At 43.0% G+C, this 26,136-nt stretch overlaps 1 protein-coding gene across 10 annotated transcripts in view; it reads left to right on the forward strand.

Annotated features, from left to right (window-relative positions):
• Positions 1-25,546, forward strand: part of map7d1b (MAP7 domain containing 1b) — a 36,011-nt gene extending 10,465 nt beyond the window's left edge. For 2 of the 10 annotated variants that reach the window (XM_011481120.4, XM_078954732.1), the window contains exons 2-18: positions 5,916-6,119; positions 7,345-7,413; positions 7,561-7,581; positions 11,433-11,596; positions 12,661-12,769; positions 13,206-13,310; positions 17,407-17,526; positions 19,091-19,236; positions 19,309-19,451; positions 20,447-20,667; positions 20,858-21,119; positions 21,244-21,424; positions 23,337-23,441; positions 23,523-23,573; positions 23,655-23,703; positions 24,770-24,994; positions 25,085-25,546. In XM_011481120.4, coding sequence (XP_011479422.1) covers positions 5,916-6,119; positions 7,345-7,413; positions 7,561-7,581; positions 11,433-11,596; positions 12,661-12,769; positions 13,206-13,310; positions 17,407-17,526; positions 19,091-19,236; positions 19,309-19,451; positions 20,447-20,667; positions 20,858-21,119; positions 21,244-21,424; positions 23,337-23,441; positions 23,523-23,573; positions 23,655-23,703; positions 24,770-24,994; positions 25,085-25,095 — 2,186 coding nt within the window. In that variant the 3' untranslated portion in view covers positions 25,096-25,546. Of the gene's footprint in view, positions 1-5,007; positions 5,027-5,915; positions 6,120-7,344; positions 7,414-7,560; positions 7,582-11,432; positions 11,597-12,660; positions 12,770-13,205; positions 13,311-17,406; positions 17,527-19,090; positions 19,237-19,308; positions 19,452-20,446; positions 20,668-20,857; positions 21,120-21,243; positions 21,425-23,336; positions 23,442-23,522; positions 23,574-23,654; positions 23,704-24,769; positions 24,995-25,084 lie in introns of those variants that run through there. The other 8 variants (XM_078954734.1, XM_011481122.4, XM_011481121.4 and 5 more) reach the window with 8 other exon arrangements.
• Positions 25,547-26,136: the final 590 nt, after the last annotated feature.

The raw sequence follows: 26,136 nt of genomic DNA on the forward strand, positions 1-26,136 counted from the left end.
CACTGCTCTAAACTAAAACTTTACGGTTAGCTTTCCTAAAACCAGCAATGTTAACGATAATTTACTGCTCAATGCAAATAAGGCTTACGCAAACAATTACAAAGTGCTGATGATGAATACAAAAACATCCTTTTCTTAAAAAAAATAAAAGCCATGTGTAATAGTATTCAAAAATAACTTTCAATAACTTTGACAAAGGTAAAAAGCTAACATGGCTAATTTAGCATGCTAACAATGCTATATATCTCATAATGAAAATACAAAATTACTCATTGTTTAACACTAAAAACAACAGTCAGCCAGAGATTTCTAAAAATTTAATGTAAACGTATCAAATGTTCAAAATAACATCAATAACATCTTTAAGAAATATTGTTAAAGAGAAACATTTTCAAGTTCAAGTTGGCCTGCTCAATAAATTGCGAATTTATCGTTATCGCGATATCGAGCTGTGTAATATGCATATCACAAAAGACGGCGAAAATTACAATAACTGGTTACTTAAAATGTGATTAAACAATATTATTTGCAGCTTTTAGTATTTAATCAAATCAAATCCCTTTTATTTGGAATCTAATTTAAGTTATGTTGACTCCTATTTAAATGAAAATGTTGCAGTGAAATGAAATGATGTGTTTGGTTGTTTTGCTTGTTAAGATATTGCAAGTTATATTGTCATCGCAATATTGATCATTAATATCGCTAATAGTGAGTTTTCCTTATATCGTGCAGCCCTATTACTAAGGTGTTTTTTTTTACCTAACAGTGTGTTTGCACACGGTTACAAATATTCTGCGCGACTGAACGCTGGTTAGGTCATCTTGTTCTGTAGGAATTGACAAACATGGAGACAATTGTATATCTTTTTCCGCTTGTGCTTTATTTCATTTTTTAATTTTTTGTTTTTGATGGATGTTCTGCAAAAAAAAAAAGTAAATTTGGGATCTTTCCAGACATTAACCCTTTGCTTTCTGGTATATCCTTCTCAGGCTTTGAGTGATTGGTTCAAAAGTACCAAGATGTTTTCCAGTTATGACCTAACAATTATATTTATAACAGTAAGCTTAATGCGTGTATTTCCTGTCACGTATCCTCATTTTAGAGCTTGTGGAAGCCCTTATTCTGGAGCTGGTGCTCATAGTAATATCTGGAGTTTAAAGTTGCCGTCAGCAGATTTTTTGGTTTGTAAACAAATCGCTGCTGCTGACCGGCCCAGGACCGGACGACGGGTCGCCGGCCCTGTCGGCTCAGCTCAGGTTATATTTAGCTTGTCCCCAGAGTGCGGCGGCGGTCAGCTGCGCAGAGGTATGCTCCACTTTAGAGGCCAAAACAAGCCTCAGCTGGGAAGTTTAGCCTGATGTTTTCAGCAGATGTTTGATCTTCCAGGCTGAGAAGAAACAGGTGTAAACAGAAATCAGTTTGAGAACAGGAGGTTTCAGGCTGCTGTCTTCCTGATAAAACCACTGAGGAGATGCCAAACGTCCTGACAATTTGCCATGAACCACACGTTTGGCATAAGCTGTGATGGGATGAGTGATGGTGCAGACAAAGGTCTAAAGCGTTGAAGGGCCCCCACCTCACTGGCCCACTTGACCCACCGTTTTATGTTTGAGTGACTTCACACCAACTTAAACTTTTCCTCATGTTGTTGTCATGAATGGTTTAAAGGTCTGCAGGAGGGTTGCACACTTAAAGCTGGGCCGGTTTTTACCTGCTTTTTAGTCGTGTTAAACATGACGCAAAAATAGCAAGTTTGACTAATCATCGCATGCGGATCCACTCCTGCCGAATGTTTCAACGTTCGACCACAAACACGCAGATGGCGTATCCATCAAAGGCAAAAGCAGTTTGCGCTTTTCATTTGTGGAAATTGCTTTGAGTAAAACATTTTTTTAATGGATTTTAAAGAAAAGTTGCCAACTCAGCAACTTTCTTGCTAAGTTTAAAAAAAAGTGCGGTGATGCGGTTATCGTCACACCCCTAGCTCCAGCCCACTTTTACGGCGTAGGATTTAAAAATAAAGCTGGACCAAAAGAGAAGTTGATGTTTATTGCATTTATATTTTATCGTTTATATTTTTCCCCCAAAAAAGCTCTTTGCAGATGATATGCTAATTAGGTAATGACATCATGTAGTGACATTTTGTCAGCCAAGACTGCTTTTCATTGTGAGGAGTTGGTAGAACTGTTTCAACGTTAAATCCTGATTGTGGATTTAACCCTTTAACCTTTTAACACTTTTCTACTACGGTAACTCTTCCACCGTTTACGTAATCAGCACAAATCAGCTGATTGTGTTGTGGAGAAAAGCGGCTTTGTGCTATTATGCAATACTTTACACTAGCAATGTGCTGCATGTTGGTGCAAAACTGATTTCTATATTTGATATATTCCATTTGCTCCCCGTCAGAATCACCGGATTCATGTTGACCGCTAAAACGGGTAAACAGTATAAGATTGTGCGTTATTTATTTGTTGTTGGAGACATCTCAGGTGTTAAATGCGGGTTGTGTGATCCCCAGGATTAGTTTGGGAAAAACCAATGGCGGGAAATAACTTGATTGGTTTTATGTCCATTTCAACTTGAGGTTACGCCTTCTACCGAAAGTCTGGAGGTCATGTCCACATTTCCATTTCCTGTTTCTGACATCGGCTTGACTGGATCCGTTTCTGGTCTGGGGTGGTGTCATGGCTGCATAGAAGTGAAACTGATTCATCTGGAGCCGAAGAAGCTGTTCCTGGGTGAACTTTGAACTCCAGAGCTGTGCTGGAGTAATCGTCCCTGTGAGTAACGTCTCCTTGGGGACTCATAGCAGGGGCGGAGTGATGCATCAAGATACCAGAGTGATGCACGGTTCATGTTTGATAGATGAAGCTCTCTGTGACTCAGTAACCTACTTTGTTTGAACTTGAAAGCATCTGTAGATCCCTGTGGGCTGCAGGGGAGGAGCGTCCTGCCTCCTGCCGCCTCCTCAAAGACACTGACCTCCTTTATTTAGACACATAAACACGCTCCCTCTGTGCACAGCGGAGAACGTCTGATCCAGAACCGCAGTTGTTGCAGAAACAAATGCGGGGGGAAAAAAGCGTGCCGGGGATTCCTGAGACCGGCCCAGCCCGGGTTCAACACGCAGACGCAGCTTTTAGCTTTTTGATTTTTTCCTCACAGATGACCTCTCTTGATCAGGTCACAGAACTTTTGTTGGTTCTGGTTGTTTCTTTTTTTCTATAAGAAGACACTTTTCTGCTAAGACTTTTCTTTTTAACAACTTTGTTTATTTTCATCATTCCTACTTGTTTTTCAGTTAAACTACTAGAATTCACGTTCTATTTTCAGCTTATAATTAGTATTCATTTATTTTTTTCAGTGTTCTTTCAAAGAAGGCTTTATTTGGTGTAGGTTTGTTTTTTTGGCTTTTAAGTTTACCCTTAGTGTTTTAAAGTTTCATCAGTGCGTTTGTAGCATTTCACCTTGTGTTTGAAGCTCATTTGTTGTCAGTTTTTCACATGTTTAATTGGATACTTATACTAAATGTAGGATTTAGCTTTACTCAAAGTCACAGCTGTCTTACAATTTCCAAATATTTAGTACTTTAGCAATTTTGACCTAAAATGGGCCTTTTTTTAGTGTTGTTTCATAGTTTAGAGCACAAAAGGTAGCATTTAGCACACAGTTAAACCTTTTATCTGCAGTTTGATCATAATTTAGCACTTTTACATTGTTTTGCTGCACTGAACAAAATTTTGGCTGTCTTTGTAGTAAAAATGATTCATCTTTCCTCTCCTGTATTTGTCTAGTCGTGTCACTTCCACAGGTGTAGTCAGAGGCTGCAGAAGCAACAGTTTGGACTTTAGAAGTTCTAATCGGATCATGCATGAGATCTGCAGATGCTGCTTCTATTCTACCGGGAAGCTCCTGTATATCCAGTTATCTGCTGATGCTTTTCAGCAATAAACAGAAGGCTGAAGCAGAGGAGGACCTCTGATAGTCAGAGCCGTCTGTCGGTGCTCGTGTGGTGCAGTCAGTCCCTTTTATGGCCCACATTCTCTTCTGGCTGCTGCGGCTATTAATACACGGCGGCTCGAGAGCCGGCGTGGCGGTCTGAGTGCAAAGTGGTGCTTGTGATGACTGGCACTTGTTGAGTGGGAGCGTTTCTTCTGCAGGCTGATGGCGATGGTTTCTCAGTTTCCTGCAGACTCTGGTTTATTTTTCTCTGATGTATTCATCAGGCGATGAAGTTCATCAAATATATGATGTGTTTCTCAAGATAAAATCCAAAGCTGGGTCTGTGGTCAGCAGATTACGTCTCTGTTTAGGGTTGAAATCCCTCCCCAAACACCACCAGCATCATGTGAGGTCAGCAGCCCCACCCTTGTTGCTGTCACAGTAATGGCAGATGCTTTAACTCCACCCGCAGTGCTCTCAGTTCTTCAACTTCGCCTTCAGATGATCGTAAATTTCAGCTGCTGACTCAGCGTCTGACTGCGCTTCAGCCTGGTCCCCTTCCAGCATCGGGTCTGAGTGGTTCTGGACTCTTGCTGGGATTTTACATCACCCTCCCGTCACGCCTGCTGGGTTTTGGCCGTGTAGAGGGAAGGGGGGGGTGGCTGGATCCGGGCCTGGTGCTAAACTGTGATTTACGTGGGTCAGTGAGTGTTTGGACAGCCCGAGGAGGCCGTCACGCTCCACCTGCCAGGTGTTGGTCGACCTCCAGCCCGTCTGCTCTTTTATACCGTCCTTTTCTTTCTCGTCTCCTTGTCGTCTGTTATGAAACAGACTGCAGCTCCTCCACTCCTCCGCCCTCCATCTCTCCTCTGCCTCCACGTCCTTGCAGAAGCACAAAGCATCCTTTCTCTCCTGTCTGGTCCTCGCAGCGTCCGGCGGCTCTCATTGGTCAGTCACCGGACAGAGCGTCTAGCCAAGTGTGATGACATTGATGCTCATCTCCACGACTCTGAAGGAAACAACAGCTACAGCCGCTGAAGTCTGCTTTGATTTTCTCTGCTTTGATGTCTGTTGCTGATGAGTATGTGCGCCCATGTTTGCGCTCTCCAACTGAAAAGATCTTTTTCAAGTTTTTGCTGCAGCCAGTGATCGGTTGCTACATTTCTCACATCGCCATGGCAACTGCAGGGAAACATTTCCTAAAAACGATTGCACCTCTTCAGAGATTTACGATTTTCCGGGTGGCCACGGATCCTAAAAAGTCTTAAAAGGTCTTAAATTTAATTTGACTAGAACAAAACCTTGAAAAGCATAAAATTGTTGTAAATTCTACTGAATAGGTGATATATTTTTACTTATCAACGCGATGTGACTTCCTGTCACTAAAAAACATTTCCAGAATGCGCTGGCTGGGTCATAAGGTTGTGAACTTATTGTAAATCGTTAACCCCCGGTAGCTATTTAGCTCATGGTCGTCGGCGCGGGAAAAGCCGAAATGCAAAATGGGTCTTACATTTTCCTTTTATTATCAACGTGATGTGACTTCTTTTTACTAAAAAAATATTTTCAGGATGTAATTTGTCACAAGGTCGTAAACTGGTTGCAAATCGTTTAATCTCAGCTAGCTATTTATTAGCTCATGCTCGTCGGTGGGGTAAATGCGAAAGTGCAAATTCATGGAGTAATAGCTTGAAAATGGATTACTAATAATATAATAAAACTAATAATATCAGGAAAAATAGGAAATCCTTATAATGCAAAATGTACAGTTTGTTGAAAAACATAAACCACACAGCAGTTTAGCTAAATCGAAGAGGCATCAATCCGCACAAAAACTAATTCCGACCTTCCAGGGGTCAGAAAACTGAAGGAAGTCATTTCTTTATGACCGTGAGCGTCACCTGCTGCTGACTTCATGCAGGCCCACAGGAAGCTAACGATAACGCTGTTTTTGTTTTTGTTTTCCGCAGCTCTGCCCTTGCAGTTGGACTCTCACCCCTTCCGGATCGGAGACAAGTCTTCAGGAAAAGACGTCCCGACGTCGGACGACTCCGCCGTCTCGGACCTCTCTCCCAAAACAGACTCCGCCCCCACAAAGACAGATGCCTCCTCCTCCAGGACAGAAGCCAGGCCGTCCACCCCTGGCTCCGGCAGCAGCCCCCAGCCCAAGAAAGGTAAGCTACCGCCACGTTGCTATCAAAATAAAAGCCCTACTGAGTTCAACTAGAATCAGGAGGTTGTTTCATTTGTTGTCTCATGTCACAGTGAAAGTCATTCTTTAAAGGTTCCAGAGCAATGGTTTTTGCCCAAGTATGACTGTAACCTTGGTAATCATGAAGCTAATTTAGACTATGTCAAATTGGTTTTGTGTGCATTATATTTTGTGTATGCAAGGTATTATTGTTTATTTCCTATGATCAGATAGTTAATGTTTACAAAGTTTCCATGGTAACAGCGTTTAATCAAAGGAAATGCCTTTAGAGCAGGGGTGCCCAAATCCAGGCCTGGAGGGCCTGGTGGTTTTCCAGAAACGCCGCCTTGTCTGCTGCTGATTACCTGGATCAGGTGTGTTTAGCCGATAAGGAGCTTCAATGGCAGGTTGGTTGGAAAGCATGCAGGACACCAGCCCTCCAGGCCTGGATTTGGCGACCCCTGCTTTAGAGGCTGGTGACTGTGGATTCACCTGAGACAATGAAGGGGCAGAGGTCCGTTAATCCTCCAGATCTCTGATCGCTCCTTTGACCCTCTGGATCTCCCCTCTCAGCAGAATTGCTCTCTCTCTCTGCCTCCACCTTTCGGACGTTCAGACGTAATCGTCACTCGCTGAAGACCGCAGATGGCGTGCGGGGAGCGGGGCAGGAACCTCCATACGTTTATCTCCTAGTGTCTACAAGCCCTCTGTGTGGGACGATCTCTGCCAGGCTGGGCGAGACGGTAAAAGCCGGTTGCCATAGAAACGAGGCAGAGGACCGTTGTGGGCCGCTCAGTGATCGATTCTGGGGGTTGAGGAGAAACACACAGTGGAGAAGAAGAGAAGATGATGGGAGGATGTTTGAAAATGAGGGTTCAGAGGAACCATTCAGCTCCTACCAACGTACAAATTAATTGCACTTCTGATGTTGATATTGTTCTGCGTACAAAATCCTACAAAATTCAGGACGAATGAATTTCACATTTTATAGGTAGACCGCCACTTTTGGCTCGTAACATGTCAGCGCTTTTTTTACTGCTCCATCTTGACAAAGGTTTTCCAAAAAAGAAAAAATTCAGCCAGGAATGAAGCTGTTCGTTCCATCATGTTTATATACAGATGTTTACCTTTGGAACTCCTGGAGGCATGAGCTGTTCACAGTCCAAGCCTCGACCAATCATGTGACTTTAATTCGTCATTGTTTCCAGACTCCATGAGCTCGGAGCAGCGACAGAAACTCACCAAGGAGCGGCGGGAAGAACGAGCCCGATATATCGGTAAGAAGAACGCTCACGCCAGACATTTGTTGCATGAATGACTTTGTGAGCGGATCCTGTCTTAGCCCCGCCCCCTTTGAACAGCTGTGCTGTGATTGAACCACTAATGTTCAGTCTTATTGTTTCTTTTCTCTGCACGGCTCTCAGAACAGCAAACTGAGCTGCAAGGTAAGGAGCTCCACTGGAGCCTCCATCAGCCTCCATCTGCTGTCATGTAGCTTTGCTTCGTTCTTCTGCTGTTCCTCCACCCGTGACCCCCCACCCCCCACCCCTTTATTTTTTATTTTTCATTCGCTCATTGTGAAACTTGTGAAACGTCTGCAGTTTCATCTTTGATTTCTGCCATCAGATTAGCATCTGTGTGTTAAGGCCGTGTCACACAGCCACTATACGTACATTTTGCGCATTTTCCTCGTCTTTCGTGATATTTGTAATTCTTAAGTGTTTTTTTTTTTCGTTTCGGCAGACGGGTCTTTATGTGAATTCCGCTTTGAGCTGTTCAAAATTTTTGGTCAGTTGAGAATTATGCAGTTTTATGAGTATTTAACGTAGTTTAAATGCAAATTTTACGGAAAACTTATGCAATTGTGCGTGATTTTTGTGAGATGCCTACACAAATTTGTGGCTTTCCACAACCGTCCCACGTATGTAACGGACTTTACCACATCTACGACCGATGTGTAACTTTTATGTGGCATGTTCGGTGCACATCTAATGTTAAAATTATGTAATTGACGCACGAATCACTAATGAATTACATAGAAACAGCACAATAATCACGCACGGTTCATGTTCTACGTTGATTTACGTGTTCTTTGCGTGGTTTATTTGTACTTTTTCAGTGGTTTTAACATTGTTCATTCATGATACACGTATGAAAATGTCATGTGTAAACCACTATGTTTCTCACTTTTTTCGTTTGACCAATTCTCATGTGTGCAAAATGTACATCTTGGCTGTGTGACACGGTCTTAGGGGAGCAGAGCTGCACTCATTCTTATTTTGTGTCGGTGGCAGAAGCAACAACCCAAAGTGGATCAAAATCAGTTCTGATTGACAACTTTTATCATTGTACAGATAATATAATCATAAATGGACAGATTCCTTTCTAAACTAATTTTTAATTTGTAAAAACCTTTAAAAAGAAGCTACAGTATTATCCCTAAAAGAAATGAAGTCTTTGATTACAACAACAAAAAACATTTTTTTACCTTTACATATCAAGCAGAAGTGCATTTGAACAATTCCCAGAATATAGTTAACCTATGAAAGTCAATAGGTATGTTTTAATGGCTGTTAGTTCATTCTAGAACAACCAGAGGTTGTTAAGAGCCGACAGCAGTCTGATGTGAGGCTTAGTTTCTCTTGTCGGTTAGAGGAGTTGTTTTGTTCTGCTGCTAACATTTAATGTGAAAAAGTTGACGTGATCTCTAGAAGAAATGAATACAAAACCCAGAACAATGAAAAAAACTATGGGATTTTCTGAATCCAGTTTGTTGCAGTTGGATTTGTGTGCTTCTGCCTGGAATGTTTTCAGTCAAACCGTACAGGTCTGGCAAAGAAGACAAATTTGTGTCTAGGTAGCTCCTGTCTCTGTATTACATGTTGATGTAGCATCAAGTCTTGGTGATAAACTCATTGTTACTATGAACTGGATCAGAGATACGTGTTTAAAATGATAATAAAACTTTTTTGGATCTTGAATTCTAAAAGGAGGACATGTCTCAGCTGCTGCAGATGCTCTGGCTAGAGCTGAATCTGGTCTGGTCAGTGAAGCTGAAGATTGGCCGTTCATACACTCTTTACCCATCTTGAATCCCACAGGGGGCGTAAATCTGTGTTTACTTGTTAAAAATTTGTGTAAAGGGAGAAAGTTGCATCAGGAAATGCCAAACCAAACCTTCAAGTGATCGCTGGACCGGTGTTGGTCAAAGAAGAGGAAGGAGGGTTGGTCAGGATTTTGGCTCCTCACCCCTTCTTGGTCCTCTTGGGTTCCCATCCGCCGTATATGCTCACCACTTGCCATGTTGTCAGTTTAAAGTATTTCATGTCATGTCCGTATCAGTTCCACGTCAAGTTTTTGGGGTTTTGACATCCATTAAGCCTCTGCTTCATCTCTTGGATTATTGACATCAGACCTGGATTGATTTCTGGATTAGTCTCTCAGACCTCCCTGTCACATATCCCCTCTCCCGCGATTCTCTCAGGAGCAGAAACAGTTATCACCATAGACACAATTTTGTTAAGCTACGTTCACGCCGCCCTCAGCAACGTGTGTCCAAGCAACGCCTTTTAATAAAAAAGTTTATGTAAATACGCGTTTCAGGCTTCTGCGTTCAAAACTCTCAACATCACAGATGTTTTAAAGGCTGTATTGGAGCTCCATATACTTAACACACGTCCATTGAACGTATGTTGAAAGTTAAATCAGGTTGAACTATGACCATTCGGGAACTCGCATTAGGTAGCAACGTATGGATGGCATCTATTTGAACTGGCCAGAATTCTATGACACCAAGTCTTTCGTATATCGGAATAGAACTGTGAAAGAAGCAGTCTGGAGCTAAATTCAGCAGATTTTCACCGCTTTGACATTTTACACCAAGGCTCTTCCTAGTAAACAGTAGAAGAAGAAGAAGAAGCCCCTCCCTGCTTGACCAGTGTGAAGACCATTGGCTAAAGAACGTGGGTTCTTGAACGTGCGTCACATGTCCATTGTGTTTGTCGCTTTAGAGAGTTCACTCTAAGATCAGCGTCATTCAAAACTTCCAGACTACAAATCCCTCCTCTCCTCTCCTCCTCTTAAAAGCTCCTCTCCTGCTGCCTCCTGGACGAGTAGGGAGGAAGATGTCCTATCAAGTTACAGAATTGCTTACCGTGACTCTAAATAACTAGAATCAATCCTCGTATTTGTTCTCTTGATCTGTTTACTCTTTACCTGAACTCCCTAATCTATGAGTCCTTACTCCTGCCGAGTCCTTAGAGGGTCTAAAGACCTTCTTAAACCAGCCGATCCATACCTAACCTGAATCCTCTGATCTGGGGTAAGAGTCCTTGTCGCTCCAGAGTCACTGGAGGACTTAAGCATCTTCTTAAACCAGATGATCTGTACTGATCTAAACTGAGTCCTTTTGACCCTAAAGGACATTTCTTTGGCTGCTGGGATTGAGCAGACACACTTGAGCAGTTGAATGAATGAGGATTGATTGGTGTTTGATTGTCGTCTGCTTGTGCGCCGAGACAAACAGACGCCAGTGGGAGGAAAAGCAGCTGGAAAACGCTGCTTATTTACTGCTCTCAGCTTCACTGTGGAACAAACACCAGTCCTCCATCTGTTTGGGTTCTGGAGGCACACGGAGAACAGGGAAGCAGTCATATGACTCCATCTGAACCCTGGAAGGAGAGATTAAACAACTGTGACGCTCTTGAGAATATTTAGCTTTTGTGACCGTAGTTCTCCAGATTTAGCCTCATTCTGTTTTTTGCACCAACAAAAATATATCTGAAGCCGCTATGCGTCTGTAATGACCACTTTCTACTGTTAAATAAACTAAAGATTTAATTTCTTGATGAAACATTTCCATTGGATCCCTACATGGCAGAAACGATGGAACCAATCAGACTGAGCACTGAATTTTTGTTGTTTTTTGCATCAGCTCGGGATTTTATTTTGTGAAGATACCAAGTTGTCAGATTAGTGGGGCTCCTGGCATCCTAGTGTAATCCACACAGGCTTCACAACCTTCTTTATAATAATGATTTATCCAAACAAGAGGTGACGTGCAGACTGAAAAAAGAAGGGGTGTCAGGACGGATCCCAGGGGAACGCCAGAAGACAGCAGGGAGGTTTATAAGATGACAGCACAATCAAAATTTGTCCTTTTAGATAGTCTGCAGTTTATACAAGAATGTCTAATTTAGGGGTGGGGTTTAAGTGGAAAAGGTAATGCACAGCAGTGAGAAAATACGGATAACAAAGAGGTCCTGTTTCTTTAACAGTCTCTGTTGTGATCCTGCAGCTGCTAAGAAGGCCCAGTGGCTGGAAAAGGAGGAGAAGGCCCGCCGGCTGAGGGAGAACCAGCTGGAGGAGCGCAGGAGGAAGCTGGAGGAGCAGCGGCTAAAGGCAGAGAAACGTCGGACTCTGCTGGAGGAGAAGCAAAGACAGAAACTCGAGAAGAACAAGGTGGGAAATAAAGAAAGTATGCACGCTTCGGGTGTAGTTAAAAAGGGATAGGTGAATGAATTAGATCTTTAAATTAAACCAGAAAACATCTGTAACAAGATGAAGGAGGGCCAGATGGAGGTTTTTCTACCTTCACCTCAGATCAATTATCAAACATGGAGGTGGAAGGTTAATGATCTGGGCTTGTTTTGCAGCCACAGAACATCTCCCATTTAACCCTGTCCTTGCAGTTTGTAGTTAGTGAAACACACCTGATCAAGGTACTCAGGAGCAGCTAGCTTAACACTTTAACACCAGAGCTTTAGCTCCAGTGTTGACATTCTTTTACAAAATTAACTCGCTTCCAGCGGATTCTGAATAAGAGAAAAGTGGCCTTGCGCTGATATGCAGCACTTCACTGTAGCAAAATGTTTCCGTACATCAGCTAATTCTGTCAAAAAGCAGCTTTGCCCCAAAATGCTAAACTTTACGTTAGAAATGTGTTGCGTGACGGTGCAAAGCCGATATGTAAAGCCACTTTTGTTCGTGTCACAATCAACTGATTTATGTTGACTGCGCAAACACATCAGTACTGTAAAGTGTTGCTCACGTAAAGGGACAAAAAGGTCCATTGTGTCAAAGAGCGTATGATACCTAGGTGTCACAAGCAGCATCTCCGAAGTTAACCCTTTAACACCACAGCTTTTGTGGAGCAAACCTTACATTAATAATGTGTTGTATAACGAAGCAAAGCCAATATGGAATGCCGCTTTTGTCTGCGTCAGAATCCATCGATTCCTGTTGATCCCATAAACAGCTAAAAGGTTACAGTAGGTCAAACAGCGGGTGTTATTTAGGTGTTGCAAACAACATCTCTCATTTTTAAAGGATTAATGAAAACTGAACCAGATGGACGCCATTGGGGGAATGAAGTTTACCATACCTGTCTAGGTTTTCCTTTATAAGGAGAATTTCACGGTCTAATGCTCCAATAAGAATGAATGGAGGCGGTAAGCTTCTGTGGTGAAAACCTTTAGGACTAAACATCACACACAAGTGTCCCGTATTCGTGTCACCTCTCATAGGAACGCTATGAGGCCGCCATCAAGAGATCCACTAAGAAAACATGGGCAGAGATCCGCCAGCAGAGGTGGTCCTGGGCCGGCGGACTCAACCAGACCTCGCGCAGAGAAAGTAAGTTTCACACAAACAGCGGCAAACTGTGCGATCCAGAGAGCAACCCGAGTCTTTAGTGTGAGTCATGGCCTCTGCTGATCCATTTCCAGGGAACCGTCCGTGACTTCTGATTCTAGGCCTCCTCTATGCGTTTAGACAACAACTGGTTATGAGTGCTGAAGCTGTTGGGAGGAATTGGCTGTGAGGTGTGAGAGGCTTCCCTTTCCAAACCAGCTTTGGCACAGAAGACGCATACATGCGTCATGTTCAATGCCACTTTTAGTGTTTCTAAAAACATCACTCCCTTCCCAAACTTTCATCAAAGTTCCTCCCGTTTCCCCCCCTCCGCCAAAAAGACTCGACTTCGTGTTCAGGGAGTCCAGAACGGGTCGGCCCAGCCTCCCCCCAGCCGCCTTGTGAACAGTTGTTCTGTGTTGCGTTCTCTCCGGTGCAGGCAGATGCTCGGCCTCCACGGTCAACTTGCCGAGACAGGTGGACCCTGTCATTAACAACAGGCTGTCCAAGTCCTCAGCCACGCTCTGGAACTCCCCCAACAGAAGTAAGGACGAGCCGACCTCGGTGTCCACCAGGCCTCCCCTCCCTCCCTTCCCCTCCCTCTCCATCCGTCCTGTCACTGTCATCTGGTTTTGTTTTGGTTAACTTGTATCTGGTGGCTTGCCTGCTTGCCTGTCACATTCTTGGTTTCATGCATTGTGGGTTTTATTTTCAGTTGGAGGTTTGTCTTTGATTTAAGTCTCCTGTGCATTTTGGATCAGTCTTTTTCCACATCACCAGGCCACTCTGTGTGCTGTGTCTATATATTTTTGGTATCTTGGTTTCCTGGGTTTATCAGTTAACATCCTGTCACCGCACATGCTTTTTGGTTGTCCCCTTTAAGTGTCATGTGGGTGGTGTGCTCTGGTGGTGGTGGTGGCGCTGGACTTCAGAGTGACTGCTGGAGTAGATTGACAAGTAGTTTTCTTTATTTTTATGTAACATTTGATTTAATGATATGCATCTTCTATTACTGTGTTTTTAATATAGACTACGGTCATTTCAATGGTCCATATACAGGTTTTTTTTAAATGACAATTCTCCTTATACAGGATTTTGACTATTGAATGAATTTATTTGGAAGTTTAACAACACTTTCATCGAGTAAAAAATAAACTTGATGATGAGCAGCTTGACTGTTTAAGCTAAATACTAACTTTAATATGCTAACAGGCTGGTAGTGATAGAGCTAACATGTTTATGGCCGAATCCGAATTCTCCCCCTACCGGATGTTACTACCACTCAATGATGTCATATATAGTCATCTGTCTAAGTCGCTACAGCTAAGCTACACCTTAGCTCCAAATGCCCCTACAATAGGAGCAATACATAAATGGCATTGTGGCGCCATGCTATTGTTATTGGCAAGTGGCTAATGGAAAAATACCAAAGAAAACATACAATGCCTACTAAAACACCACAAAAACAAAACATTTAACATAAACAGTTAAAACTTTTTTTTACAAAACTTACCTTTATACATAAAAAACAGCTTGCAGGAGTATTGTAGCAAGTTCAGTGACTGCAGTTAGCTTGTTTTACTACCATAGCATCATGGCGCCATGCTAATGCAATTAGCTGGTGGCTAATCCACAAATACCAAAGATAACATACAACATACTCTGAAACACAAAATAAAGAGAAAATGTTAGCATAAACTGTTAAAATTTAGTTAGAAGTTTATGGATAAAACTCAAGATTTTTTTTTGTTTAATTGTATTAAGGTATCAAACCAAAAAAAAGTTCTACAAAGCAGATGTGTTTCTTTTTAGAGATTTTCTTTAATTTTAAGTTGTTGATTAAAAAAATTGAGGAGCAAAGAAAAAAAATAACAAAAGGTGAAAAAATAAAGAGATGTAAATTTTTGATGTTTTTGAACATGTGACAAATGTAAGTTAGTTCTGTCAGATACTCATGAATTGTTACCATTTAGTAAGATTATTTTTTGTTTTTTTTTGGTATGGGAAGTCAGCCTGTCTTTCTTTGTGGTTGTCATTTACATATGGCTTTGTTTGGGTTTTCCCAGAAGTCCCTGCAGATATCTTCATGGTTTGTTCCAGTGAATTCTGCTTTTGATCTGACTCCAGAAAGCCACATCACTGTCAGGGTTCCTGCATGAGCGCAACTCCCTTGATAATCGGTTTCATTCAGATGTTCCTGTAATGCAGACGGTCCATTAGCAGAGCGGGAAGCAGAGCCTCTGGAGATGCTGTGTTGTGATTTAACTGAGGTGGAGGGTGAGGGGGGGGGCCCTCGTGACGCTTGTGGAAACACACATCACTCCACCTTCCTGTCTTGCCGCATTGTAGAAGGAGGGGGGACCACGTTGCCTAGCAACAGGAGGTAGTGAGGTTATCAGATAGTCATAGAACATGTTTGGAGGAGGATACATCTTCGTCACTTCAGCGCAAACCTCGAGCGATGGCATGGTTCTGGTCTTTGAAAAACACAATCAATCCGATCCTGGAGCATCACGGCTTTGTGGGTAAAAGGCTGGACGTGGGTGGAGCAGCCCGCAAGCAGCAGTCCGCAAATATGAGCAGCTGATGCTGTCCAAACAGAGATCTCTGTGTGGTTTTTACGGACTTAACAGGGAGGCAAAGCACTTGATCGATCAGCTGACCACGTGTCCGGACTCTGTTACACGCATAAAAACACTAACCGAACTAACCTAAAAAGGAAATAGAACAGTCTTTTGGAGGCAATCGGGATATTTATAAATGAGCTTTTTGTGCCAAAAATACGCTAAAAGGTTTCACTTTCCAAGAAATTTTGAAGGGTTTAAATCATTTCCTGTTAGTTGGAGGTGCATAAAAAAGTACATAAAATTGCTGAAAGTGTTGTTAAAACAGCTTTGAAATACTTTAAAACGCTACAACGGCCATACATGATCCTGTTGCTGGGCGGAATACTGAATTCTAAACTGTATGATATCATCAATTGAAGGATTCTAAACATTATGTGTGAAGTAATCCTGTAGATATCCAAAACAACAGATACTTTTACAATATACATAGAAATGAAAGAGGATTTGTTCACTTTTTTAAAAACTGTCATATTTAGCTGAAAATTTGCTTAACTTCTTGCCTCTTTAATGGTTCAAAATTCACAAAGGTTTAAACTTCTCATTCATTTCATCTCAATATTTCAAAAAAAGTGACTGAAACCAAAAATGTAAGCAGCTGAAAGACGAAAAACACACACAGGAACATGTTTGGTCCAGTAAAAACTTATTTTCTAAAGCAGCTAATTATTAAATCATATCCTAAGACTCCCTATAAAGAGTTAATTTTGTTTTAGTCTGAAAACTTTTTAAACGTTTTCCTGAATCTATCCCAATTCAATCACATCTGTGCAATTTAAAATAGGAGCTAGCTTTAGCTAACTCGTTGGGACATTTGAGCGTTTGACTTGCCTCATCAGCGCCCCCCAAAGGAGCCTCATATTTTCTTTGCCGTTTTTTTTCCGTGATCAATGAAAGTATTGTTGTAGTGCACATCGATGACGGTGCTGAATAGGAACCCCACAATTCTCTGTTTAGAACCGATCTGTACGCCATTGATCCAAATCGTGGGGAAAGTGAATCGTTGCATCGCTACTGCACGTCTACTTTTAAATTGTCAAACCTGTGTAATGCCTCATTTAAGGATTCATTATTTGTTCTTTTATTACATCACACCAGGCTTAGTTTGAGTAAACTGAAAGCTTTTCGTCATTGTTACTTGCTTATTAGCAAATTTGAAAGAAGATTTCCAAGTTCCAGGTTTCAACTTGTAACGTCTGCGCCTCAGCCCAGGATACTTCCCAAAAAAATCCTGAAAAGCTCAAAATCAGCAAGTTTTACTAAAAAATGCTCCGCATTATACTCACTACAAGATAATGTCCATGCGGGCCTTGTACAGATTGTCATGTTTTCCAGAGGTATTGTGTCTCCTCTGCATGTCACTGTTATGCTGTTAGTAAACAAAGCTGATTTTTTTGCTTCTAAGTCAATCACATCGGTGACATGAGGGTTTGCCTGACGTTTTGTTCTTATGTTCTGCAGACCCGGTATCAAAGGAAACACTCTCAGATCGGGCCCCAATTTAGTTTCAGGTTATGAAACTCACCCCTTTCTTTAAATGAAACTGAAAATCGAACTATATCAGCTGATCCTATCATGAACTCAGTCTCTGAGAGTCTTTTTTTTTATTGTACAAAGCTAGAAACTGAATCTGCTTCATACATTTTCTGTTGCCTTTCCACTGGTTTCCATGACGACCACAGGCCTGCTGTCTTAAAACTGTACAGTAGCATAGTTTCTTTTATCTTGCCAACAATGACTGTAAAAATAGAGAGTGTGGTTGCTGTTTGGTCTCCAGCTGCTCCACTGAGAACTCATGTTGCCAAATAAATAAACAAACCCTTAGTGTTTATTCTCAGATGGTTTTTGTGTGTGTGTGTGTGTGTTAGTGTGGTGGGTGGGTAACGCCCCCCCTCTCACACCATCCAACATCATCATCTTTGCTTTGTGGTTTACTGGGCAAAACGTGAACTGTGCATGTGCACTGGTTGGGCCTCCCGTGGAGGAACTTTCACTAACGGCGCCCTCATGTGTCAGCCCGCAGCCTTCGCCTGAGCCCATGGGAGAGCCGGATTGTGGAGCGGCTCATGACGCCAACTCTGTCCTTCCTCGCTCGCAGCCGCAGCGCCGCCACCCTCCTCAACAGCAGCGACGCCCGTGAGTGTAACATACGTGCACGTGCATGCGCGTCCATGGCTCTGAAGGAGCCAGCTTGAAATCTTTGTCCTATGTTTTTGCTATAATTTGTTCTGAATGTCTGAGTGATTCAAAACTGTCTGACATTTCTTCCTATTTATCCCGTGATCAGAGCTTTATTGTTTTTTATGGGGAATTGTGGAAAAAACAGCCTATGTGACTGTTGTTCCAAAAATGCAAAAACGATTATTCAAAGGAGAAATGAGAAAATAAATACATACAAAAAAAAGATTTGTTGGAAAATATAGAAATTATATGTAATTCCATTCTAAAGTCACATTTTTTATGGTGCATTTTACCTTTGCGACAAGAAATATTTACCTTGACATGTATGCAGAATTCAAGGTTTTATCCTCAGAGTATGTTTACCAGATGGCAGATTTTGTGTTTTTGGTCAACATGCCTGCTGCTGTGAGGGAGATAGCACATAGCAACCATGATTAATTCAGGTTATCTGGATCTAATGAACAAATGTGTGGATTTTTTCCTCTTTACAAGAAACTGCATTCGTCTGCTTTTCTTAGCAACCAGTGTTTATTTTTGACACGCCCATACCCTGGCTGCCACTGTGAGGATGTAGACACATAGCAACCATTATGTTTTTTGCTAGACTGAGTCTAATGAACAGATGTGTAGATTTTTATCCCGCTACAGCAAACTAATTTGGCTTACTTTCCATAGCAACCAGTGCTAAAACACGCCAAAAATGATGTTATGCTTGGTTTCCAACCAGCTTCTTTCCTGCTTGGTCTAACTTTGATCACATGAAGTTTTCATGAGGTAAACTGTCGTCATGGCACCAATCCCATGGAAACATAGTTTTATCCTAAATTTTTAGAAAAAGACTGACAGGCACATACATATATGTCATAAATGACATATTTCGACACAAAACTCAAAACACAAGGTAAAAATTTTATGCGCAAAAGAAAAGCAGCGCATCATGTTCAATTTGAGGCAAGATAAAGTTGTTAAGTGAGTTTTTGTGAAATTTAAGACATTAGTTAAGGAAAAACAAAACCAGATATTAGCCAACAAACATCATGTTTACAAATCTTTATTGGTAATCAGAAACCGAACATTTATAACTACTTCCATGATCTTCTTTTCCTCTGAGGTTCTTGTTCATCATTTGTTCTCTGCATCACCCAACTCAAATCAGAGGCCGCCCTACATCTCTCCTCTGCCTCGTTTCCATGGCAACACAATTTCCCTCCTTCTCAGCCTTGGAGAGAGAGAGAGGCTGGTTCATTTTTAGGGTTCCAAATTTGGAGCAAATCAAGAAACCAAAGCAGGAAGGATTGGGAAAGTAAAGACAAAATAACGACATGGACCTAAACCCTGAAAACGCCGGTGTGTGTCCCCTAAAGTGAATAGAACAAAAATGTTATTATTTTAAATCATTGATCCCTTCCTGTGATGTAAGGCTGAACTCGTTCCTCTGTCTCAGTGGAGCTGCTGTGTGGTTTTGTCGTTGCCCTGCATGGTGTGAGTGTGTGTCTTCCCTGTGTGTGTTGTCGCTCAGACTCTCACCAATGCTCCCGTTCAGCCTCGGCCAGCCCGCTCAGCGCCTGCTCGCATCAGCACCGCAACGCCGGCGAGCGCTGGAGAGCCTCCTCTGCCAGCACGCCGGACATCACACAGCGGCAGCGACGGCGCAACTCCACGCCGGTGAGTTCGCGGGAAGGCCGTTCGCCCCTGTGGAAACGTTCAGATCGGAAGAACTGTCACTGCCCCCTGCAGGTGGATAAAAAGAAGAAGGAGAAGAAGGACAAGGAGCGGGAGAACGAGAAGGAGAAAAACGCTCTTACGAAAGAAAGAGTGCAGAAAAAAAGACAGACGGCGTCCCCAACCGGCACCAACCACAGATCCAGACAAGAGAGCAGGTACTCACCCCCATCACTCATCCTTCAGGAACGCGTTCTGGAAAACTGTGTTCACGAGAAATCGTAACCAAGCAACAGAGCAATGGCAGCGGACTAAACCAACCAGACTTCGGGTTAAAAGTTGTGGGGAACACCACAGAATATGTGGGTGTTCCCCACAGCGTCTGGAGAGAGTTTGTGAGTTTCGGTTATGCTTGACATTTTTTTTTTGTTCCAAACATGTAAACCTTTTAAAAAGAAAACAAATAAGTAAAAACTTCCAGACATAGAAAGTACAAAGAGTTGGATCTGGTTAAATAAAAAAATGAAACTTTCAATTCCAATAATCAATTTTTTGTTGTTAAAGGATCTGATGAATTTTAAAAATTGTGATTCTATGACTGATTAAAAATAATATTTTCAAGCTGCAGCTTCAATTAAGGCCACGTGAAGACAAAACAAAACATCCTGATGGCGGGTTGAAGGTTTTCTGGATTAACTGGAGAAGGTGTTTCATTTTATAGTCTATCGCCCCCCTGGTGGAAAGTTGCTGCCACATTTGAACAAATTAGCTTTAAAAGTCTGTCAAGAATGGTATTTTGATTTTCAAATCGATATAGTTTCCCTGAGTATCACGGCAACCGCCAGCTGCAATCCAGAAGAGAAGAGTCAACAGCTGTAGCCACTTCCTGTTCAGCCCCAGAATAGCTCCGACCACCAAATTAGCATATTAGGGGGGAAAAAGAATGAATGAAGAAAATTCAGTCGTTAATTTAATTAGAAGTTTGTCTGTTTTGGTTATTTTTTTATTCATTCATTAGAATCACCGCTCTTAAAGTTGTCCAGGCTCTGCTCAGGAGAGACCCACACCATCAACCCTCCACCACCACACCTGACAGAAAACATTTGAAGTCTAGATGTTTGTTCAGTTTAGTGAGCATCAGATTGGTGTTTTTGCCTCCTCCATTATTTTTCCCTCTATTTGTTGTTGACGTTCTCATGTCTCTGCTCCCCAGCACCCCCAGGCCCAAGAACAGACCTCCCTCTCCCGCTCCTAAAAGCCGGCCCCTCTCTCCTCTGGTCCCAGCCGGCAGGAAGGCTCCTCCTGCATCTGGCACAAAGACTCGGCCAAAACGGGCTCAGACACCAGTCCGGGTGCAGCCTCCGGTGGTTGCTGCGGTTGCCGTGGAGACCGGACCGGCACCTCCAGCGGCGGACCAAGCAGAAGAGAGGAAGAGTAAGTGGCAATCCTTGTTTACTGAGAGTGGGATGGGGCTGCACGCAGGCACCCCTGACCGGGTCAGAGCATGGACCTCCTCAGGTTCTGAAGACCAAAGGTTCCTCAGAAGAGGTTCTGCTCCTCAGGAACCTTTTAACCCGACCTAGTTTTTATCATCTCCTCTAAACACTTTTCGGTCCACTGACAGCTGGCCGCAACGTTCCCGCCATTGTGGTGTCCTCCGTCGCCGCCACTCCACCTTCAATGAGCCCTCAGGTCCAGGCAGGACCTCCTCCATCGGTACCAAGCTCACAGCCGGCGCCTGCCCCGGTCGCACCCACCAGCAAACCGTCGGCAGGCACCAACGACCCTGAGGAGGCGGCCCGGACCCTGGCAGAGAAGAGACGACAAGCCCGGGAGCAGCGAGAGCGGGAGGAGCAGGAGCGCCTAGAGCAGGAGCGCCACAGCAGGTCAGAGTCCAAAAACCCCAGAGCATTCAAACAAATGAGGGCAGAACCAGGAATGACCAGAACCCAGCCACTTCATGATCTGGTTAGGAACATGTGACATCACAGCTCTGTGTCTTCTCCTCAGGCTCCTGCGGGAGGAGGCCATGGCTCGGGAGGCGGAGGAGAGGAAGCGCAGAGAGGAGGAGGCCCGCTTCATGGCAGAGCAGCAGCGGCTGAGAGATGAAGCCCAGCAAGCTCAGGAGGAGGAGGAGGCGCAGGCTAGAGCCAAGGCCGAGGAAGAGGAGAACGAGAGGCTGCAGAAGCAGGTGAGGGGAGCTTCAGGAGTCTGATCCATGCTGGCACCTCCTCCGAGGACCAACCAGAATGTTTCAAGCAGGAGCAGTTCCAGAGAATTTTTTCTCATTTTTTTTCTCCTAAAATTCAAAATTTAAAACACTTGGGAAACACCGGCGATGCTTTGTCAGACGTTTATTAAAGACATTTGAAGTATTGAAGAGCTTCTTTAAGCTTGTGGAACAGCGAGAGCTTTTCCTGCTGCATCGTTACTTTTTTGGGGCGTTTTGGTTGCTTGCTCAGAGCTGAAGGAGCTCGCCATTTTTTTAGGCCGCTCTGAAGTCAGCACAACGGCAACACCTATGCTGTACGGAGATTTGACTCCAACGAAAAAATCCGCAAGTTGTCAGAGATTTTGTGATGAAGCAGAGGAGTCACACGACTGAAAAACAATCCTGGAATACGTGAAACCACGAATATGAAACACCAATAGTGGGCCACAGAGAAAGAAAAACACCGTCTACAATGTTTCCAGTTCTGAAGGACGTTTTATTTTGGAAAACGACAATTCTCTCCACCACATCCGATTTATTCTTGATGCCGGTCAAGTGGCACAGTGATGCGTTGAAAATCCACCTGCTACTTTCTGCTAAATGAAAGCCACAAAGTTAGCAAAATTAGTCTTTGGAAAGTTTCTGTTTGCAGAAATGAGCCGGTGAGGAAACAGAAAAAGAGCCTTTGACTTCAAAATAATAGAAGTCTGCATTTCACAGAAAAACCAGGAGTTTTTACTCCAAATATGGATTTATTACTACAGTTGTTCCAACAGGCCAAAATAATAATGATATATACAGCAACCTAATGTTACAAGGATGCTGCTAATAAACAATGGGTTCACATTTATTATAATATTTAGTAAATTCCAGTTTTACTGATTGTTTTTTTTTTGTATTTATGCATCACACATTAAAAGTCAGATGAGGCTGAAGTTGGCGTCTGAGTTAGTAAAGTTATGGGTTCAGGAGGAATCTATATTACATATTATGGCTTCCCACATGAAATCTAGTAAACAAATAAAGTCTAAAGCAGCTGCAGAGATTAAACTTTCTGTTCAGAAGTTAAGGGAAACCACGCACGGTCCGGGCCGTGAAAACATTAAACCGCTCCGGTTTAAAAAAGGCCAGGATCATTTTAGCTCTTTTCAGGTTTTAAAGCAGAACTTTTTATAGCAGGATCTAGATTTTGTTCAAACCTGGAGGTTCTACTCCCTGGTGTCAGAGCGACAAACGCTGGCAGCAGAACAAGAGTCTGGACACCCTGATCTGATAATTCCTTGAGAGGTTTCCATGTAATCTGATGGAAATCAAACCATCATCCGTGAATTAAACCCCTGCTGGTTAGCTGTAAGTAATCTGTGAAAGCTCTGTGTTTGTGGGTTGAGCCGCCACCATCCACATCCAGCCAGCTCATTAAGCATCTGCGCAGCCCCCACATCGCAGGCTGGGGATTACTGGGAGTCTGTGGGATCGATGCTCAGTGTGGACCACGCCAGCTGGTGACCTCCATAGCAGTCAGGACTGCGGGGATCGGCCTGATGAGAAAGGGGGCACAGGATGTCCAATTGAGCATTTTCTTGTGGTCTTTATTTTCTCTGAAAGTGAACTATTTGGGTTTTTTCTTCTTTTTTTAAATTAAAATCTGGATTTATTTTTTCAAATAATATTTGGAGAATCTGCATAACAATTCTGCTGAAGGAAACGTCCAGATCAGTGGGTCTGACTGGCTCTAAAACTCCTCCTGCAACAGCTGATCCTGTATTTTCTAAGTCAGACTGAGGTCAGACTGCCCCCTGCAGGCAGGAGGTGACACTACACCCGAGGAGCCCTCGTGTCATCTGGAAAATCTCTCAAATCCCAACCTATTTACTTTTTGGTTTTATTTCAGAGGGAAGAGGCCGAAGCCAAAACCCGGGAGGAGTCTGAGCGCCAGCGCCTGGAGCGGGAGAAGCACTTCCAGAAGGAGGAACAGGAGCGACTGGAGAGAAAGAGGGTGAGGGCAGCTCCAGAGCTTCTTGCTTTGGAGTTCAAAGTTGTATCGCGGCTAACGTCTAATCTGAACTGATCTGCTCAGCGTCTGGAGGAGATCATGAAGAGGACTCGCAAGAGCGAAGCAGGAGAGAAGGTGGGCAGGCTCGTGTACCTCCTGAAAGGCGGCACTTCCTGCGGGGTTCATGAGTGACCATGTGACTTGTTTTTACCACAGAGAGACGCCAGAGGACCTCCCCAGGTCAACGGCTCAGAGCCCCAACAAGGTAAATGTCGCAACATCAGGAGGACGAACCTCATCTGTCAACTTTTTTACTTTCCTTTTTTACAAGATTGTAGAAAAAAATGAACATTTTGATTACGGGTGAACACTTCTGGAAACTTCCAGGAAATTTTGGAGGAACAATTTGGAAATAGAAATGTTGGGAAAATGTTCATGCTTTGTCTCCGAGCTTTGTTCAGAAAGAATGTCTAAGAACTGTGAAAAATGTTTTAAAAGAAGGGAATTTCCAAAAGTTGGAGCAGATTCTTTAAAAGGTTTTTTTCAAGGCTTCGTGGTTCTGAGTGAATAATTCTGGAACCATGGCAGACAAATGTAGTTTTTTTTTTTAAAACACAACAATAAATTTGAGATAAAAAGCTTTTAAATATTTTTTTGAAACTCAGATTTGTCCCAAAATAACCTGAAACACAGTTAAAAGTAGACAAATGCAAACAATTGAACAAAAACACTAAAAGGGGGAACAAAAAATTGAGAAAATGTCCTAAAAAGGGGAAATTATTGGGAGAAAAACGGACTCCTATGGACTGGTCGACTTCCTGTTGCAAGTTCGGTTCCCGCTCTCCCTGTCCATGTGTGAAGGGTGTTGGCTCTTTTTGCCTCCTTTTTTTCCAAAACCTTTTCTTAGTAATTAAACGAGTCAGTGGTCTTCTGGAAGTTTTCTGAATTCATTTCAAGAAAATTTTTCTAAACAAATAAAAAAAAACATTCTGAAAATATTCAGGAATTTCTTTTTAAGGTTATTAATGAAAATTTGCATTTTTGGAAATGTTCTAGAATAACCGGAAAGTTAAGGAGGGTAAACACTCTTTTTATGCATTTTTTTTTCTTGATTGGAGTCAATTCTGGTTAAAACCAGATTTCTGTTTTCAGTATTGATTTGTTTCTTTTTTTCCACTGCTTTTAAGATTCTTTGTCATTTACTGAAACTTAATATCTAAGTTCTGATAAAATCAACCTCAATGCAGATTCATCCTGCGTCCAGCAGGATTTTTTTCTTTGTTGTTTGTTGCACGTGATAAATTTCTGACTGTGCCTTGCTCTCCATGCAGCCCCTGGGAACCTGCAGGTCCCCGCTGCTGCGTCGCAAGCAGGCAACATGGTCGTTAACGGTGTTCAGCCCGCCACTCATCACAACGGCGTCTCCACAGACGCAAACCTGGGGATCCTCCAGCAGCAGCAGCCGAGTGGCCGCGTCGGAGAGCCGCGGCTGACCTTTGAGGGGGCGGAGCCCTTCATAATGAAGACGGCCCCGATGAAGCCGCAGCATGTTGCCGGTACAACTAAAGCTTTACCACACTGTCCACCGTTAGGTTGTCTTTGTCCACCTTCGACGAGGTGTGACGCTGTCTTGTTTGTCTCCACAGAGGTCCTGTGAGTCGTCACGGCAACAAGCATCTCTGCCGGAGCTGAGAGATAACACGCACACATACACATGTACACATGCGCACACGCATAGCAGCTTCCGGAAAAACTGAGTGCCAAACAAGCGGAATGACCCAGAGGAAGAGGAGCTGACCTTTGAACCCTCAAACTGAAGCACTTGGATATGGGTTTTTTTTCTTCTAGGTTTACTCAGACGTCACCTGCAGATCTGATGACGCACCTTAAAGATGGCTGACTGTATCAAAGTCTTGAACTGCGCTCTGCGACCCGGATCAGTGGTTGCTATTATTACCGTCTGTGATGTTGTCCTTGTAATCTTACGTTGAACTGTGCGTTTGCTGTTTTCTGTCTTGGATTTATTTAACGCTGCAGCGGCGGGTAGAAATGTAAAGAACGCCCCCCCAGCTGCAGGACGCCTGTGAAATAAAGCTTTATGACCGAGACTGCCGGCTCTGTGTACTCACTGCCATATGCCATTCACAACACAAATGTCATCATTTTTTATCCTGAGTCTGTTTTTTTAGGAGTTTTCCTTACAGAGGAGGCCCACTCTATTAATTAATTCTGTTTAGTTTAGTTTAGCAGTTACCCATCGAAGTCAATGACTGGTTTCATGTTCTTATGCAATTACCGGTATGAAGCCCATTGAGACGACTATTGTAATTTGGGGCTATATAAATAAATTTGAATTGAATTGAACTGCCGGGCAACATGCCAACACAAAGAGTGGATTTGGTACTTTTGTAGCTTCCAGGCTTCTAGGAGATGATTGACATTTCTGGAGGAATCGTCCTTTCATGATTGATGACCCAAAAGAAAGTCTACATGTCTCAGAGCGTCTTGAAGGACTTTTAAGGTTTAGGTAAGTGAGATCTTTGAGGGGTCTGTGGCGCACTTTGGACTGGATTAAAACTCACTAAAGTCACACATAAGCAGACTCAAAATTTCAGTTAAAAGGTTATTTACAAGGCACAAAGAGCTTTTACAGATCAAAGTTATGACTCTAAAGAAGAACTTGGGGTCATGTGACCTA

Source organism: Oryzias latipes, chromosome 11, assembly GCF_053564925.1.
Source record: "Oryzias latipes strain Hd-rR chromosome 11, Olatipes_Hd-rR_3.1".
Lineage (NCBI taxonomy): Eukaryota > Metazoa > Chordata > Actinopteri > Beloniformes > Adrianichthyidae > Oryzias > Oryzias latipes.